Source organism: Symphodus melops (assembly GCF_947650265.1).
Source record: "Symphodus melops genome assembly, chromosome: 21".
Lineage (NCBI taxonomy): Eukaryota > Metazoa > Chordata > Actinopteri > Labriformes > Labridae > Symphodus > Symphodus melops.
The window spans coordinates 13,196,522-13,212,870 of record NC_136711.1 but is presented as its reverse complement, the minus strand read 5'-3'; the positions used below and the strand labels follow the sequence as shown (position 1 = coordinate 13,212,870).

The 16,349-nt window shown below is 44.4% G+C and overlaps 1 protein-coding gene across 28 annotated transcripts in view; it reads left to right on the top strand.

The window, feature by feature from the left end:
* The window catches only part of tcf7l2 (transcription factor 7 like 2), an 87,426-nt gene that overhangs the window by 26,318 nt on the left and 44,759 nt on the right, over positions 1–16,349 (top strand). For 19 of the 28 annotated variants that reach the window (XM_079333779.1, XM_079333767.1, XM_079333782.1 and 16 more), the window contains exons 4-5: positions 3,792–3,893; positions 11,558–11,617. The exons of 2 other annotated variants lie outside the window; for them this stretch is intronic. In XM_079333779.1, coding sequence (XP_079189905.1) covers positions 3,792–3,893; positions 11,558–11,617 — 162 coding nt within the window. The remainder of the gene's footprint in view (positions 1–3,791; positions 3,894–11,557; positions 11,618–16,349) is intronic. 7 more of the 28 variants (XM_079333783.1, XM_079333761.1, XM_079333759.1 and 4 more) reach the window with 1 other exon arrangement.

Below are 16,349 nucleotides of genomic sequence, written 5' to 3'. Positions count from 1 at the left end.
CAGGACCAGGGCCCCCCCCCCCCCCCACCTTCTTTTTCTTTCTGCGACGACAGGCGGCGTGAATCTAGGTTAACATTCTGTCGTTCACCACATGCCAAACCTCATGTGTGGAAGCAGTCACTCTTAAAGGTGAGAAACGGGGAGCAGACTCTAGATCTACACAGAGAGTGAGACAGCTATCGCACAGAGACGCCAACATGTGTCGATGCTGAAACTTTAAATATCGGACACAAGACATCTTTTGGGGTCTGGGAGACTTCTGTCCCACCTGTTCAACTGTCAATTAAAAAATCAAAACCTGTGAGAAATAATTACGGTTGCTATGATACCGATACTGGCAAAAATACAGTGTCAGGTATAGTCTCGTCAATGTGCTGATATCAGGAATGGAATAAGTTTCAGGATCCGAATCCGAACATCTCTTAAAAGGATAAATGAAGCCTCGTGTACATATATAACGTTCGTAGTCCTTGCAAATGACTCCCAGTCCTGGACCATCAGCCCTTTTTTTTTCTTGACGCTGGGAAAGCAGCAGCGGGCGAGCGAACTTTGCGGCACTGAGAGTGAGTTCATCTCTCTGTAAGGATTTAGAGGACTCCCTTGTCGTTCACTTCATCAGAGACAATTGAGTCATTCAGCGGCCCATTGTGGGGCTGGCTGGGCGAGGAAGGGGTGCAGGGTAGGGGTAAGGGAAGGGAGCTGAGAGGGGGGGGGGGTAGTGGGGTGAAAGAGAGAGGAGAGAAGGGAAAGCCGTCTGCTGCACAAGCCTGTAGCTGAGGCACGACCACTGAGTGGCTCTAAGAGGGTTGGGGTCTCTTGTAGGAGGGGGGGGGGGGGTGCCTAGTGTTTGTGTGTGTGTGCGTGTGTGTAGGAGGAGGGCAGGAAGAGAGACAGAGGAGAAGAGAGAGTTATCCTGGAACTCCGGAGCAATTTGTCACATCAGAATGGCTCTTGAGTTACCCGGGGGGGCCCCCCTCATAGCAGGAGAGGTTGTTTTTTTCAGGTCGCAGAGTGGGTAACAGGGAGGGGTTTGGAACAGCCGAGAGAGGGTCAGAGGTCATAACCTACTCAAGCCCAGGCGGTGCGTCCGTTAGCAGGGCAGGCTGGGTGGGTTGGGCAAAAGAGGCAAAGGGGGGGGGGTGGAGGGGTTCGGAAAGCCCGTCGCTTGCCAGGGCTCCGTTTTCCTTGGCATGCTTGTAAAACCTGCTGGAGAGATTAGTGTGTGAGAACATTTGCAATAGCGAGGCTGAAGTGGAGCCACTTGTCAGGGCATGCGCTGCGCCGCCCTCCCCGGTCCTCTGTCGTATTTCGGTGTCTCGCTCTCTCGCCCACTGCCACGCTGAAGGGGGGGGGGGGGGGTGTCACCTTCACGCTCCTCAACCCCACTGACTCAGAATGTCCTCTTGTTCGACCCGTCTTCGTCCGGCTGCAGCTGTGTTGGAATATTTGCATGTGTGAGCATGTGTTGCGTATGCACAGCAGAGCTTTTCCCATGACTGGATTCACACATTTGACCCCCTTTCTCTCCGGCTCGGCCCCCGTCGTCTCGCCTCTCGTGGCACCCATGGATACTGTCTTGAATTACCTCATAGATGACAGCAACCCTGTCACTCTTTTCCTCCTCTTTTACAACCCCCCCCCCCCCCCCCCCCCCCCCTCCCACTCCCCTTCATGGCAATTAATACCCAGTGTGGGGGGTCCATAAAAACCCACAAGTCTTCTACTCTGGAGTTTTTACAACCTTTCCTTTTTCCACTCTCCGGACATACAAACAAGCATAAACAAACCCAGTTTTTTTAAGCAGTTAAAGCTGGCTCAGGGTCATAAATGAGTCGTAGTTGTGGAGAAAGACCAGGCAGCACACCGGTCCCCCCCCCCCCACCGAGGACATGGAGTCAATAACTCCCTCCAGCGTCTACCACTGGCAGGCACCCCACAGTGAACTCTTCGCTAATTACCACTGATTTAGACACAGTCTCAGGGAGGGTCGCGACACACACTCACTCTCTGACCATCTCCGACACACACACACACACACACACACACACACACACGGAGCGAACGCACACCCACAAACCCCGAGACATGCATACAAACGAGCGGCCACCATTTGCTGGATTGCAGGACAAAGAAATCGAATGTAGCCGCATCTCCTCAGCGAGGAGAAAGCCATCATTATTGTACGCGAGCACATGATCGTTCGTACATGAGAAGTGGTTCAGACGCTATCTTAAAAGTGAAACAACAACCTAATGTTTGCAATTTGGACATTCGGATACCTCGAGAAAGCTCTCCGAGGTTTATGTTTCTTGCACTAATGGAATGTTTGTGCCAAAATGAAGAAAAGGGGGGATTTCTGTTCTTTGACTTTGTCGGCCTCTGGAAAGAGTTCATCCCGTTCTGCTTTGAATGACTCGTCCTTTAGGTGGAAATAAAGGATTCCCAGTGAGCTCCTTTTTTTCCCTCATCGGTATTATGAAGGCCTCACCTGCAACTGTTCCTGTTTTCACCTTTTTTTTTTTTGTGTGTGACAGACTTGTGTATTGGTTAACTTGAAATTTCACACAATTGAACTGAAAGTTTAAGTCATTTTTATTGCGTTTAATTCCCCCCCAAAAAAACAGTTGCGTCTCAAACTGTCAGTCGTTGCCAGTTTTCATAATGTCCAGGCCCTTCACCTCTGACTTCTCGACCCACTCCGAAGGTTTGAGCTAATATGACCCCTTTTTTTCCCAATGCAAGGTGGCTGTGACATTGATAAGCTCTTACTGCACCAACGCCAAAGCCAAGCGGTCAACAGCAACAGAGAATGCGAAACATAACCCCCACAGTCTTTTTTTCGTTTTTATTTCGATCTTTGCACAGTGTACTTTTACGACAGCAGATATCATTTTATTTCCTCGTGCGAGCGAGTACGTGAAGATGAGAACAGGGAAGAGATACAAGGTAAACCATCGAAGGCAGAACAGTCAACAAAGCACTTGTCCCTCAAATTAAAAGGACTCCACCCAGTTTATATCTCAAAGACAGATGTTTCTCATGACTCTTGTTTCTGCTTATCTGTTTCCCCTACTGTATCTGAATGCGTGTGAATGTGTGTGTGTGTGTGTGTGTGTGTGTGTGTGTGTGTGTGTGGGAGAAAGAGAGGGAGACTTCCGATAATGGCCAAGTCAATCATTTATGAAAGCAGTCAGGAGGTCTACCCTCCAGAGGAGCGTGGTGAGACGCCACGCTTTAACGTCTTTATGGGTTCCAATAAAAGTTTGACAACAGTCACATTTATGACATGAGGTCATACTGAAGCCATGAGCTGTGTACAGTGCTACCCTTAACCTCTGCCCTGCACAAACTCCGAATAAGTGACATAATGGAATTCCAAGTAAGCGACTGAAAGGGGAAAAAAAAGAAAAGAAAAAACACCTAAAAAATGATATAACTGTTTTTTTGGAACACTCTGTAAAAACTTGACAATAATAAGAGTTATTGTGTTGAGTGTTTGGCTTACACAACTTCTACGTGCTCTCCTGCTGGACTCTCAGATGCATGCTCGAGGCCATCCTCACCTCATCCTTCCATCCGCCTTTAGATCTTTGTTTGCCTCTTCATGTTTTTGATTTCCACACCCGTACACCCGTCAAGAAACGTTGCCCCCCCCCACCCCCTTTATTTATTTATTTATTTTTGTTGTTGTTGTTGTCTGACTTTTAATTGTTCCTTTTTGGTTTTTGCTTTCTGCATTGTTAACATGTTTTGTTTCTTTCTTTCCATTCTGTTTCCTTTCCTCCATTCAGTACCTACAGATGAAATGGCCCCTGCTAGATGTTCAACAAGGAGGTCTTCAAAGTAGACAAGCACTTAAAGATGCCAGGTCCCCATCACCGGCACACATCGTTGTAAGTAACAAACTCCGCTCGGTACTTTTCCTTCTTTCTCCCAAGCTCTTCTTCCTTTTTTTCCTTCATGACAGAAAGACAAAATCAACCCCGTCTTCTCCTTCTCTCTTCTCTCCTGAAAACATCCTCAGTGGTAAAGAACTCCCTTCCCCCCCCCCCCCCCCCCATGGATGGTTGTGTTGGCAGGAAAAATGCACATTTGTTTGCATTTCCCCTTAAACCGTTAGTCACCAACCATTCCAGACAGTTTTGTACAAACGTGTTGTTTTGTGCGTGCATATTCGAACATTTAAAGTTTGGGTGATTGCAAGATTTGGCTCTCTCAGGAAGTGTCATGGAGTTAACGACCCGGGATTCAGGTGTAGCAGTTGTTCTTTGGACAGACGTGCCACATGTTATCCTGGAGAAAATGATAACCCCAAGTCCAGTTTTACCAAGCTGGATGATAATGGAGCACTCGTCTCATGTTGACAACTTTTTTTTTTTCTTTTTTTCTTTTTTTTACACAAGGAAGAGATAATGCTAGGCTGCTAACGTGCCTGTCTTTAAGCGAAGTGTGGGCGTTGACACAGCATTGATTACCCTATCCGCTGTGTTGGAGGAGTCGTCAGGAGTTGGCTGGACAGCGATGGGGGGCATATGGAGTACGTCCACATAACGGAGCACCCACCCCGGGCATGTCGATATCTAAGAGTTCATAACAGCTCCGGAATGAGCGGTTGAACTTCGCAGTTAGCCAAAGGCATCAACTTTTTCAGGAGGTCAGCGAAAAGGTTGAGCACAGGGAGGTGTACTTACTGTATGTGGTCGCACGGCTAGCGAGCCAGGAAAATCAATGAGAGTGGGGTTTGAGCAGAATGGGTGAGGTGATCATGAATGCCCTGGGCAAATATCGGCACATTTCTTACTTTGGAGTCTTTTACATATTGTGATGGAAATTAAAATAAAAATTGCACGTTTTAAACGGCGAAGCCTTCTGGTTTGTTAGCTCATAAATACAACATCTCCTAAAGTAAGAGTTCAGTGCACGAGCTAATAATACACCGCTGACCCTTGTTGTTTATCTGCAGCAACACCCCGAAGTAGTCACCGTGGCTCGGCAGCTCACGCGGGAGGTGGTGATGATTTTTTTATCACGCAAATTACACTGTCAAGACACAGCGTCCCTCTGAGTCACTTTTGACATTTGATCACTTCAGTTACTTTTATGGTCTGTAATAAATACCAACCCCGAGCAGTTACTCAAAAATTGGCAAGCCTCTGCCTCCTTGGTATTCTGCCCGTTTAAGTTAAGCACGTCTTAAAATAGCAGGAGTCGACAAGGCTGTTTATTTGAAACAGAAACCTTGTCAGAAGTTGTGTTTAAAGACAAAAAGATAGAGATGACAGTGTTATTTTGAAAAAAAAAAAATCAAGCCCAAGCATAGGCTCTCCATATCTTTCTTTGTAACGTTGCTGTTATTTTTATACCAAAGAGTTCAGGGGCCTCTTGGTACTCCGTTATTTTAGGAGATGCTGAGAAAAGCGTCCCAGCTCCTATGAAGTCATTAAACTGGTTGTAGGCAGCAGAAAGCTGCAGGTAAATACTTGAGGTTTTATCCTTCTATGAGTCATGTGGCTGTAAATACTTCCCACCTCACATCCACCTCAAATCCTGCTATATAATTCACTTTTAAAGGTTAGACACGGTGCTGACGTATTATTCTCCAACTTTTTCGAAAGCATAAGTGAAGTCATGGCACAGTATATATATATGCTTTTGCATATTTTCAAATAAAGCTGCTCTATGACGAATTGGGCGCTAAAAGGATCTATGATTATAACAACACTTTTCTCCATCTGTATAGGTTTATAAAAAAAAAGAAGAAAAGCATTCAAGCGTCTTTTATTTCACAATGCACTCAGTCAGAGCTTTGTAATACAAACAGTCAGACGTGCAACACTCACAGTCTTTGAACAAACACCAGCATCTCATCACAAAACCCAAACTGGCTGTGGGGCAAAAACAAACTTGAAACAACAAAGATGGACAACCAGACAGATGGAAAAAATAAGCTTGCACATTGCTGAAGTGCAGACCTACTTTAAACAACACAATTGAGTGACTGAAGTACAGAATAAAGCACAATGTGTTTTTTTGTGGGTTTTTTTGTGTGATCAATTTTCTTTATTAGTCTTTGCTCAAGTGTAGAAACACACTTACCAAAAAGAGACATACAGTATAATAACAAAATAAAACAACAATATTTTAACACAAAATATGATGGTTACAGCAGTGGCTTCATTTTTTTCCTGCCATGCATCCCCGCCCCTGAGGGTTCAATAATAAATGTGTCGAATGTTCCTACAGCGAACAATCAAACAAAGAGTTGTCCAGATGACGATGCCTTTTGTGTCATGAAAACAGATTTAAAAGACTTTGTGTGGCCTCTTTGCAGGAGCAAGAAAACAGCTGGATTTGACTATAAACTCTGAGTATCTTACATGTTCTTTAGTTCTCATGAAGCGCGATTAAACATATATTGTTGTTAGTGCACACGTGGATCAATATCACCACATATACTGTATTGTAATATAGCTGCTGGTATTGCCCAGCCCTTTAGTGGGATCTGTTTGATGGATTACACTGACTGCTGAGATCAGAGGCATTGCAGCACCGCTGCATAGCCACACAGCTCCCTGTTAGCGCTGGTGATAAAATTGAATGTGAAATTCATCTTGTATTGTTGCTTGCTACCCTCCTGCTCCAGCATCCACCTCTGACTGTGAGGGAAGTGTGATTGAACGTTTCCCTGGTTTGCATCATGCTTGCTGTTGTACATACAGAGAAGACAGATAACTGTGGACAGCCTCCTGAACGTCGATGATAACCCCACGCGGTCTCCTGCTAATGTCACTCAATCAGTCGAGCTTCTCTCTTCTCGTCTTTTTTACTCCCATGATGCTGGCCTGTACGTTCCTGGACGTGGTCCCCTTATCGATGCGTTGGGCTGTAAACGGTAGTTTCTTTTTGTTTACAAATGCAGAGAGACACCTTGACCTCTTACTGCCTGGAGGGCTCGCAGGCTACGTTTTCAGTGATAAGAGGCCGCTGATTGGCGATCTGAAGCCTGAGTGACCCTGAGACAGTAAAAAAAAAAAAAACTAAAGAAGACAGTGATAGATCTTTGGAAAGATAAAGACGTCTGTAGATAATGCCTGGTAGAAAGTTATGGCTGAGTAGAAGAATGGCGGAGAGAGGAGAGATGGATGGCGGTGGTGACGCGGGCAGACGGTCTCATATGATGTGGCTTGGTTGAAGAGCGGGCAGGAGAAGAGGAAGTGACCTCACGCAGGCCAGTCTGTCTGGGGGCACGCTGTATGCCCCTGTTTACCATGCCCTCAAAGGGGGCCAGGCAGGACGCTTTTGAAGTGCCTGACCACGCCGCAGGCAGCCGCAAAACCTGCCGCCGCTGAACTTTCATGCCATTGGCTGAAAGTTATTCAATATTTATCCCCCGATTGATGTGTATGTTCTTTTTTTTTTTTTTTGGGAGAGACCCGAAGAAATGTATTTTTATGCCTCAGACAGGCTCTCGAGGGGAAAATTATAAACAGTACCTGCCTTGTCAACTTTGCTGTTCTGGTGATGTATTTGACTTTGTGGAGAGTTTTTTTTGAGAATAGTTTGGAACAGGAAGTGGCTTAAAGATGGTGGACAAATGAAGTAAGCAGTTTGTGGGTTTCCTTTTTGGCGCTTTGCCAGCAGCACATTTCTGTCATGAAGAAAGTGATTTGTGAATTAACCTAGAAACACCAATAACGTAACGCAATTCATTATGAAATGTGTGTATGGTTAGCATCAACTGCAGTGCACTCACAGCTTATGTTGCTTGCTGTATGACAGAATGAGAGTGAAGCGTAGTGAATTGTCTTTCTTACACAGTTATGTCATCAAACTTTTTTTTTTTTCAATATCAGGTAAACTTGTCCCTCTCAGGTTAACAGTCAAACCTCGAACCTGAAGTATAAAAGTAGTTTTTATTGCAGTCATATTTCTAAATTCGCCATTCGAGCAATTGGGGCAGAAACATGCAAATGTTAAGAGCATGTACACAAAAACTACTTTCCTGATATTCACGTGCATAGACACATTACCAAAACACACACACACACACACACACACACACACACACACACACACACACACACACACACACACACAGCCTTAGAGTCTAGAGCCTAGCCCCACTCGAACAATGTCTCCATTGTTTTGTGGGCTTTCACTGGCAGCAGGGGACGGCTGGAGTGTTAACTATTTCCCAACTGCCCCTCATGGTGTGCTTGTGTGAGTGTGTCAGAGGTAGTGAAGCATGGACTCGGGGGAAGAAGAGAGGGAGGGCACTTGCTCCAAGTGTATGGTAATTAGTGCGGAGGAAGTGATGGAATCTGGCCATTTTTATTGCCTGTAAGACCTCCCACCTGAGCCTTTTACAACTCCTGAACATGCGTATTTTACACCATTCAGGCTCACTTGTTTCTCTGAAGCGTGTGTGCTGGAAAGAGGTTGTGTGAAAGGAGCTGACGTGTTTTTGATATTGTTAAGGGGGAAAAAAAAAAAACCCCCTCCATTAGAAGTGAAAACACATGCCACAATGACTCTGTGGATCCCAACAATTCTGCACCTCTCAGTTAGTGTTAAGCGCGATCACATTCACCCTCCTTGACCGCTTTTCTGTTTGGTTTGTAGAAATGGGGATAAAGGGGGCTTCCTGTGGTCTGAATAGGCCATGCACCTGGGTTAGCCAGACAATTGCCCAGAACTCTGGGATGCCTGGCCTCCTCAGCTGTTAATGAGCGACCCCATGGTCAGCAAGCACCACCCACACAGTGTCCACCACACGTTTTAACTCGGAGGCTTTTTCTGCCCGACTTAAGTCAACCTTCACCCGCTTTTTCTGTCGTCATTTTAGACCCTTTTCTCCACAACCTCCGACCCTCTCTTTTGTCTTCTTTCCGAGCATGTTGCCTCCACATTCACCTTTAACATTTTCAGCAAGAGAGAGCTCATGTCTCAGTGTTCAGTCATGTTTTGGTCATTGTTTCCTTAGAGATTTTTGGATAGCTTTCTCATACACATTCAGTGCATTGAGGGGTATACTTCCCAGCAGAGTAGGATTATAAAGTCCTGGATTGGATGACCACACATACGTATCTGTTTCTATGTGTAAGGGATTTCTTAATTGAATTCCTCCAAAAAACATAAATATATATGTACTTTGGCTTACCAAGTCATCCATATCCATATATGTGATCCAGACCTCAGATAGAGACCATTGTGTCTTGTCTGAAGACAGACTGTCACTCTCTGTCTGTCTCCAGACAAGACTTTTCTTCAAGGGGTCACACGTGCATCATCAGATCGAGGCCAAACTCCAAGGCCCAGTCGAGACGTGGCGTCAGTCCCGGGAACTGTGACAATGAAAATGAGAGTACCTCAGTCTTTGTCCGGCCGTCTGGTCTGCCGCTTGTTCCCTCGGACAATCCACTCAGTGTTGGCTGCTTAGTCAGCGACAATACCACAACAACAACAACAACTGAAGAGTCTTATTTGCTCCTTCACTGACTTAACAGAAAACCTAAGCCTTTCAAAGTAAAGGTAGATTTAAAATGCCAGGAATGAAAATGCCGCATTTTGCACATTTGGTTATATTTGTAGACTTAATATGGAGGAAATGTAGTTATGGAAACTCTCCACAGCATGTGATTGTAGGCAACGTGAGAAGCAGTTTGTTGCATTGTTTGTGTGTGTGTGTGTGTGTGTGTCTTTGTTAGTAGCTTGAGGGAAATAGTCGTACATTTTCCTAGCTGTGGTATTTGACCGTTGTATAACCCTGCTGAACTTAAGATACCCAAGAGAACGTGTGACTCTATGTTAGACATGCACATTTAAAAGGATAATACATATGTGTATTTGTTAGTGTGTGTATGTGTGTGTTTCGCCAATAACCACAGTGTTCACTGTTGGAGAAGTTATCTGGCTGGCCTCGGGGTCAAGCACAAGTACAAATAGAACCCAGTGATCTCTGTGCAGAGAAAGCGACCGGCACAGTAGCTTTTGGAGCCCTTTTGTAAACCACAGGCCCTGTTGCCTTTCTGTGCATGTTCAGAGACTTTCTACTAGCATGTCCTTTCTTCTTTAGGAAATCAATAACTCCCTTTCCCTATTTTTTCCTCTTTTTTTTTCCTTTCCTGTCCTCTATCATCTCCTGAAATCTTTCAGGGAGATGTGAGATCTGAGTTTTTGCTCTTAGGGGCAGTAGATACAAATGTGCCAAGTTAACCTCTGAATGCCTTATCCTCTGAAGAATCTTGTATTTGAACAGCTAGTAAGACTTGGCAGGTCACAATTTCAATTTTAGAACACAGCAAAGTGAGAGAAATATAAAAGAATCACTGCACAGGGGACCTGTAGTCAGCTCTGTAGTTGTTCTGATAGCAATATCCGAAATACCTCAGATTCAGTATTAAAGGCAGATACAAGGTATCATACGGTAGCCCGTCTATGCCCAAAACTCAAACCATAACAAAGTGTCCTGCCAAAAAAAGGCTACTCAGAAATAATATTATCACGGCTCACACAAGAGTGGTAAATAACAAGCTTCAGGTTCACTGTCATATAACATTAGCTAAAAACAGTGTGAGAGTGTCGTCGGAGCTAGCAAAATTTGTGCTGTGCTTTTTCATTATAAGTTAAGACAATGTAAACTAAAGCAGTAACATTTAATCTTTCTTCCATTTTCTATCGAAAGAAAGGGCTACTAGCTAACCTGTCGCTAATGTTAGCTAACTTGTCAGTTGCAGTTTAGCTTGTTTTTAGGGCAGGGTTCCTTGAGTGTGCTGAGAGAGGCCATACAACAATGATAGCTATCATATTCCTTTCATACTCAGTAATTTTATACAGTTCAAATAATATAACAAATAGAAGTTGCTTCTCTTTTTTTTTTGTACCGTCATAGGAGGGTATTCAGAAGGTACCTGTAACTAGGTACTGTATCTGGCGTTCAGAATTGCTATCAGGAAGGAAAATTTGTGGCAAAAATGTCCTAGTCAGCTCAGAAAATTATATAAAAAAATCTACATATTACTTTCTTATTTCAGTTTAAAAAGGAAATCTTCTTTGCTTGGGCATGCTTCCTTTGCTGTTACAGATATTGAGCTCAGTAGTGATGACCCTGGCTCCCTAGGCCAGCTGAGTATCTGTGAAGGTGTAAATGCTTAGGAGCTTAAATGTTCCACCAAAATGAAACATTGTTTTAACAACCAGCAGCCAGTATCAACAGTCATGTAACCAGAGCAGAGCCTGTTCTCTCTGTGTAAAATTAGCAATAATGGGGCCGAACACGCACCCGAGAGAGAGCTGAGCCAGCAGAGGAGGTAGTAGTTTAAATAACTAAAAAGCCAAGGGATGCATTATTTCCAGGGAGAACATGTTTTTCCTTTTGCATAAATCCTAACCGGCTGGGATTGTGTGCACGTGTGTGTGTGTGTGTGTGTGTGTGTGTGTGTGTGTGTGTGTGTGTGTGTGTGTGTGTGTGTATGTATGTATGTGTGTGTGTGTGATAAGAAGTGAAGTAGAGCTGATATAATTGTGTGACTTGGGAACATCCATCTTTGCCTTTCAGGGGTCCTTCTGCTGGGAATTCCCCGGACAGTCAGATCTGAGCCTTCACCAATTTCATTTGGTGAGAGACCTTTGAATTCCAAAAATATCTTGTTAGATTTTTTGGTTGATTCTACACGCAAATTAACACCTGACAATTGATGATTGAAAGCAAGACATGATGAATGAAAAACAAAAAAAAAAAAACTAAACTAAATCCTGGTGATGATGCTGATAATCATGCTTTGCTGTCTGTGCTTTGTGCTTTTAATTCAGAGCTGCTGCTTTGTGTGCTTTTTTTTTTACAATGTCTCAATTCCAATCCAGACGATGGGATCTATATGTAGAGAGAGAGATTTGATGTACGTGCTTCCAAACAGAGATCGTCCAGCTTCATGCTGGTGCTTTTTTGTCAAGCTTTTTATTCGACTTCTTGAAGCTTCATTTTGTCTTATGCATTCTGTTTGTCTTTATTTATCCCGTGCCTAACCGGTCTCTGTTTCTGGTTTAGCTCTGGGAGTCGTTGCGGTTTTATTTGGTTTGCATTAGTCCACAATCCAACTGCAGGAGAAGAGACTGTTTTGAAGAGAGTTTTCTTTTATATTGGCAGCATCTGGTTCTGAACGCATAACGTAGAGCTAGTTGGAATAAGAAGAGACCCTGCTTTTATCGAGCTGGTTTTAGATTTAGATTAAATTACACTCGACCTGAAAGCGAAATAAAACTCTTTCTCTCATTCAAAGTAGACTGCTTTTCCTCTGCCTTTGTCCTGAAGCTCTCCCATGCACAACTTTGAGAAAGTGGAACCTAAATGCAAAGTAAGTGTTGATTTTACCGGAGAGCCTACGTGCTGAGGACATCAGTAAGTCTTGTTTTGGTTTGCCAGGCAGGCGGGAAGACGCATTACGAAGCTCAGAAGGATGACTTATTAATCTCCTCGGAGGGGACACGGCTCTGTGGATTGCCTACTTGAAATGTTTGACTAATCAATTGCTTGTTGATTTTGCACACTCTGCAGGGCCTTTGTTGCCAGTAAATAACACAAGTCCTTGAATGGGGGGGAAAAAAAGGAAGTAAGAAAGAAAGAAGGGAAGAAGGTAAATCATGCTTGATTGTGCAAACCACTATTAATACGATGGTCTGGTCTATTAGGAAGAATAAGGAGCATAAAAACAACAACATTCCTCTCCCCATGTCAACTCGCTGCCTGCCTCCCCTCCTTCTCTTATACAAGTGCCTTTGCTAGAACTTGTTTGACAAGGTCTGGCAGGATTGCTGCTGGGTGTGTCTGTCTTTCTGCATGTGTGTCTTACAAACACACCTTTGTCTACACCAGCGTGTCTGCAGTGTCTTTGCGTCTAGGGTGCGACTTGAGCTTTTGGATGACAGGCAGTCAGCGCCAGGTCAGGCCGGGTTAGAAGTTTCATATGTTTACATACAACAACGTGAACTCATTTAACCCACACTTTTGACTTGCAGGCCGGTGAGGAGTGGACAGGGAGCTTCGGCAAAATGTGTGTGGCGATCTTGAGGTCAAGGGTTCAGAGGTGATATTGATAAATGATCCTGTTTGTGATAACAGAATTACTGGCTCCGTTCTGCAGCCGGGCCTCGTGAGCGACAACACACTCAGCAGCTTCCTACGCCATGTATTAACACTGGAGGCCGTTTCACAGGGAAACTTGTTTTGACAGAACTCCAGGTGTCTCATTGTTACGGCTGGCATGGTTCAACAGATTTACCAATTAGCACCGGGCTGAGGGCACAGGAAGGGTGAGGGAGGGAGAGGAGGGGAGGGAAGAAACTTAGAAGGGGGGAGGAGGGAGGATGGGATGAGGCGGATTTGGCCGCAGTGGTGGAATGAGATTTTGAGTGAGAGGTGGTGGTAAGGGAAGGTGTGGATGGAAGAGGAAGGGAGTGGGGGTATCACCATATGTAGGCAGGCTGGAGTAAGGAGACACATGACCTTGCTTTTTTCTTTATCCCTAGAAGTAGTTTGGAGGGGTCTGAGGTTTGAGCTAGGCCACAAAGAGGAAGGGAAGTAAAAAGGAGAAGGGGGAAAGAGAGTTAAAAAAATGACACATTTTTTTGTTCCTGTTTACACTTTTGTACCTTGTCAGGATGCGATTCAGTTTTTTTTCCTGCTCCAGATAAACTCCTATTTACTTGATTCACTTCTACGTCGCCAACACACATCTGCAGGAGCATTGATTTGTTGTTTCTATAAGTCCTTCCTCGGCTTGCTGGTCGAGGCAAAAAAAAAATTGTGTCGGATTAAACACAATGTTATTACTTGCGCTAACCCTCTTTGTTTTTCCTCAGAAAAGTCTGCTTCGTTTTCCAGGAAGTTTGGAAGTGAACTTTTGAGACGGGGTTGAAGTGATTAAGCTAATATCCCAGGGGTGGCCTGCAGATTTTAGAGTAGCTTTTGGCTCCAGAGTGTTATGATGTTGACACTCGCACGTGTGCGCACGGACTTAAGACGCTGCAGGTACAGTCGATGCACTTCTTCAGCCCAAAAAAAAAAAAAACGAGTGGGAAAGATCAATCTATGGGCTTTTCAATCACATTGACAGCTTTTTTTTAAAAAGTTTTTGTGTGAAGCGGTCAGGTTACAACACACACAATGTAAACGAAAGGAAAGAAGAGGAGAAGATAAGGTTCAGTATCTTGTTTTATCTTGAAGTCTGTAAGCAGTGCACGAGACATCTTTTGTTTGTCATCGATCAGAAAAAAATGGGATGGTGATCACGGAGGTCCAACATCCCACAATTGCAATATAGACTGTGAGTTGTAAGCATATGTTCAAGCAGCTTGTGAATCAGAGTGATGTTGACAGCTCTGTGGAGAGAGAGAGAGAAGAGGGGACGAGTGGGGAAGGATAGGGGGAGAGAATATGAAGCCCCGCCAAATTCCCTGAAGAGCAATTCTCAGTTATGGATGAACACACTGTCACAGTTGCATTTTAACTCTGTGGATGTGTGTGTGTGTGTGTGTGTGTGTGTGTGTGTGTGTGTGTGTGTGTGTGTGTGTGTGTGTAGAAGACGGTGGAATGCTGAGTGATTCCAGAGAGCACTAAAGCCGCCTTGAATTCACTTTTCTGTTCCCACCCATGTGTTAACAGGAGAGGAGGCTTTAATTTTAGAGGCTTTTTTTTTTTCTTCTTCTTCCCGAGGTAAACACATCGTCTCTTCTGTGTGAGTCATTTAGCATCATCCTCCGTCACCTTCCTCGTATATTCCAAACTGTGTTTTCAGGTTTGTTGGGCCAGCGCGAGCAAGTCTAACCCCCCAATTTATTTGATTTGGTTCCTCTTGGCGGTTCCACTGAAGACCTATCTGAACTTTTCTTTGGATATTGTTTGGCTCCGGGTTTGATGTGCGTGTTGTTATTATTTTTTTCTCCTTCTTCTTCTTCTCCGTCTTCCAAGCCTGTGTAGTCGATCGCGCCTGAGTGCCAGGCCCTGCTTTTGTCTCGGCCCAGGGAAGGAATTAGATGTGAGACTTTATTTTCCTACCTTGTCTGTTTTTTTCTTTGAGCATTTTTTTCCCCCCCCGCCTTTGTTTTTTTTTGTTGTTGTTGTTGTTATTTTGCTTTTTGTAATAGTCCTGGAAGTTTGGGACACTGCTTTTTAAAGCAGGTGATGCTGCGGTTTGACTTCTCTCCCGTACCTGTGCAGATGCTTGCACGCTTTCCTATTCATTTATCCACCCCTTTCAAAACGAAACCACCATCCACATTGATCGACCTCAAATCAGTCATGAGACAGCGCCTGGTAGTTTTAACGGAGGGAAAAGGGGAACCTGGGCTCCTTGAGCTTCGTCACACTCAAGGTTTTTGGATCAAGAGTGGCTTAAACCTGACGTTATATCTCCACGAGAGACGTCTTAACGAATGTGTCAAACCTCTTTTCCTCATCGTTTTGATGCGCTACAGACGTCCTTAAATGGCCAGACGCCGCTTGCAAAAGACGCAGAGAATTGCATTCTGGGAAGGAAAATAAACAAGCTTGTCACCAAAGTTGGGAAGAATTCTTAGTGCAGCGTTACTGTCAGGAAGCAGCTTCCATTTCATACATTATTAACATTACCTAAACGCATTATGTGTGTATTTATTCATTCATTTGTCTTGTTAACATCCTTCTGGAGTAAGAGAAACAGCCGCGGCCAGACTGGCTGTGTGACAGATGTGCGTGAGATTTGAATAAAACTCCCGGCAGCACGATTTGGAGCGAGACAGGAGCTGATTCTGTGGACACCAGACGTCCTCTCCAGGCTCATTAAGGGACAGTGAGGCGATGATGTCGAATCGGTGCGCACTTTACCGGCCTGCCTTTTCCTTTGAACACTGTCGCCCTCTTATCTGCAACATGCTCTGTTCCTCCATAACAAGACGCTCACACACACACACGCCGACTCTGTCTGTCTCACTTTTCTGCACACACACTTCATACTTAGTTTGTGTAGACAGAAAACTCTTAAGTATGTGGCTTGTCCACAGAATTTGGCAGCTTTTGTTGTATTTTCTCCTACGCTATCGAAAAAGCCTAGTACTTTTTTTTTTCTGTATTTTTTTAAAATTCCCTTTTTTCTGCGCAGACATCACAAATGGATATTTTAATTGGAACTTTTGGCACTGTCTCCATCTTGTGTTGGAATGGCAGACAAGTGAGTGGCTGGCAAAGGACAGGGGCCGGGCTGATTGGTGTGTAGCGAGGCGTGCCTAAATCAACTGGCAGCATGAATAGCTCGCTTGATTCTCACTGGCATTCACTGGAATCCTTGGCATTTTTTTTTCCTTTTTCTTTGGTACAA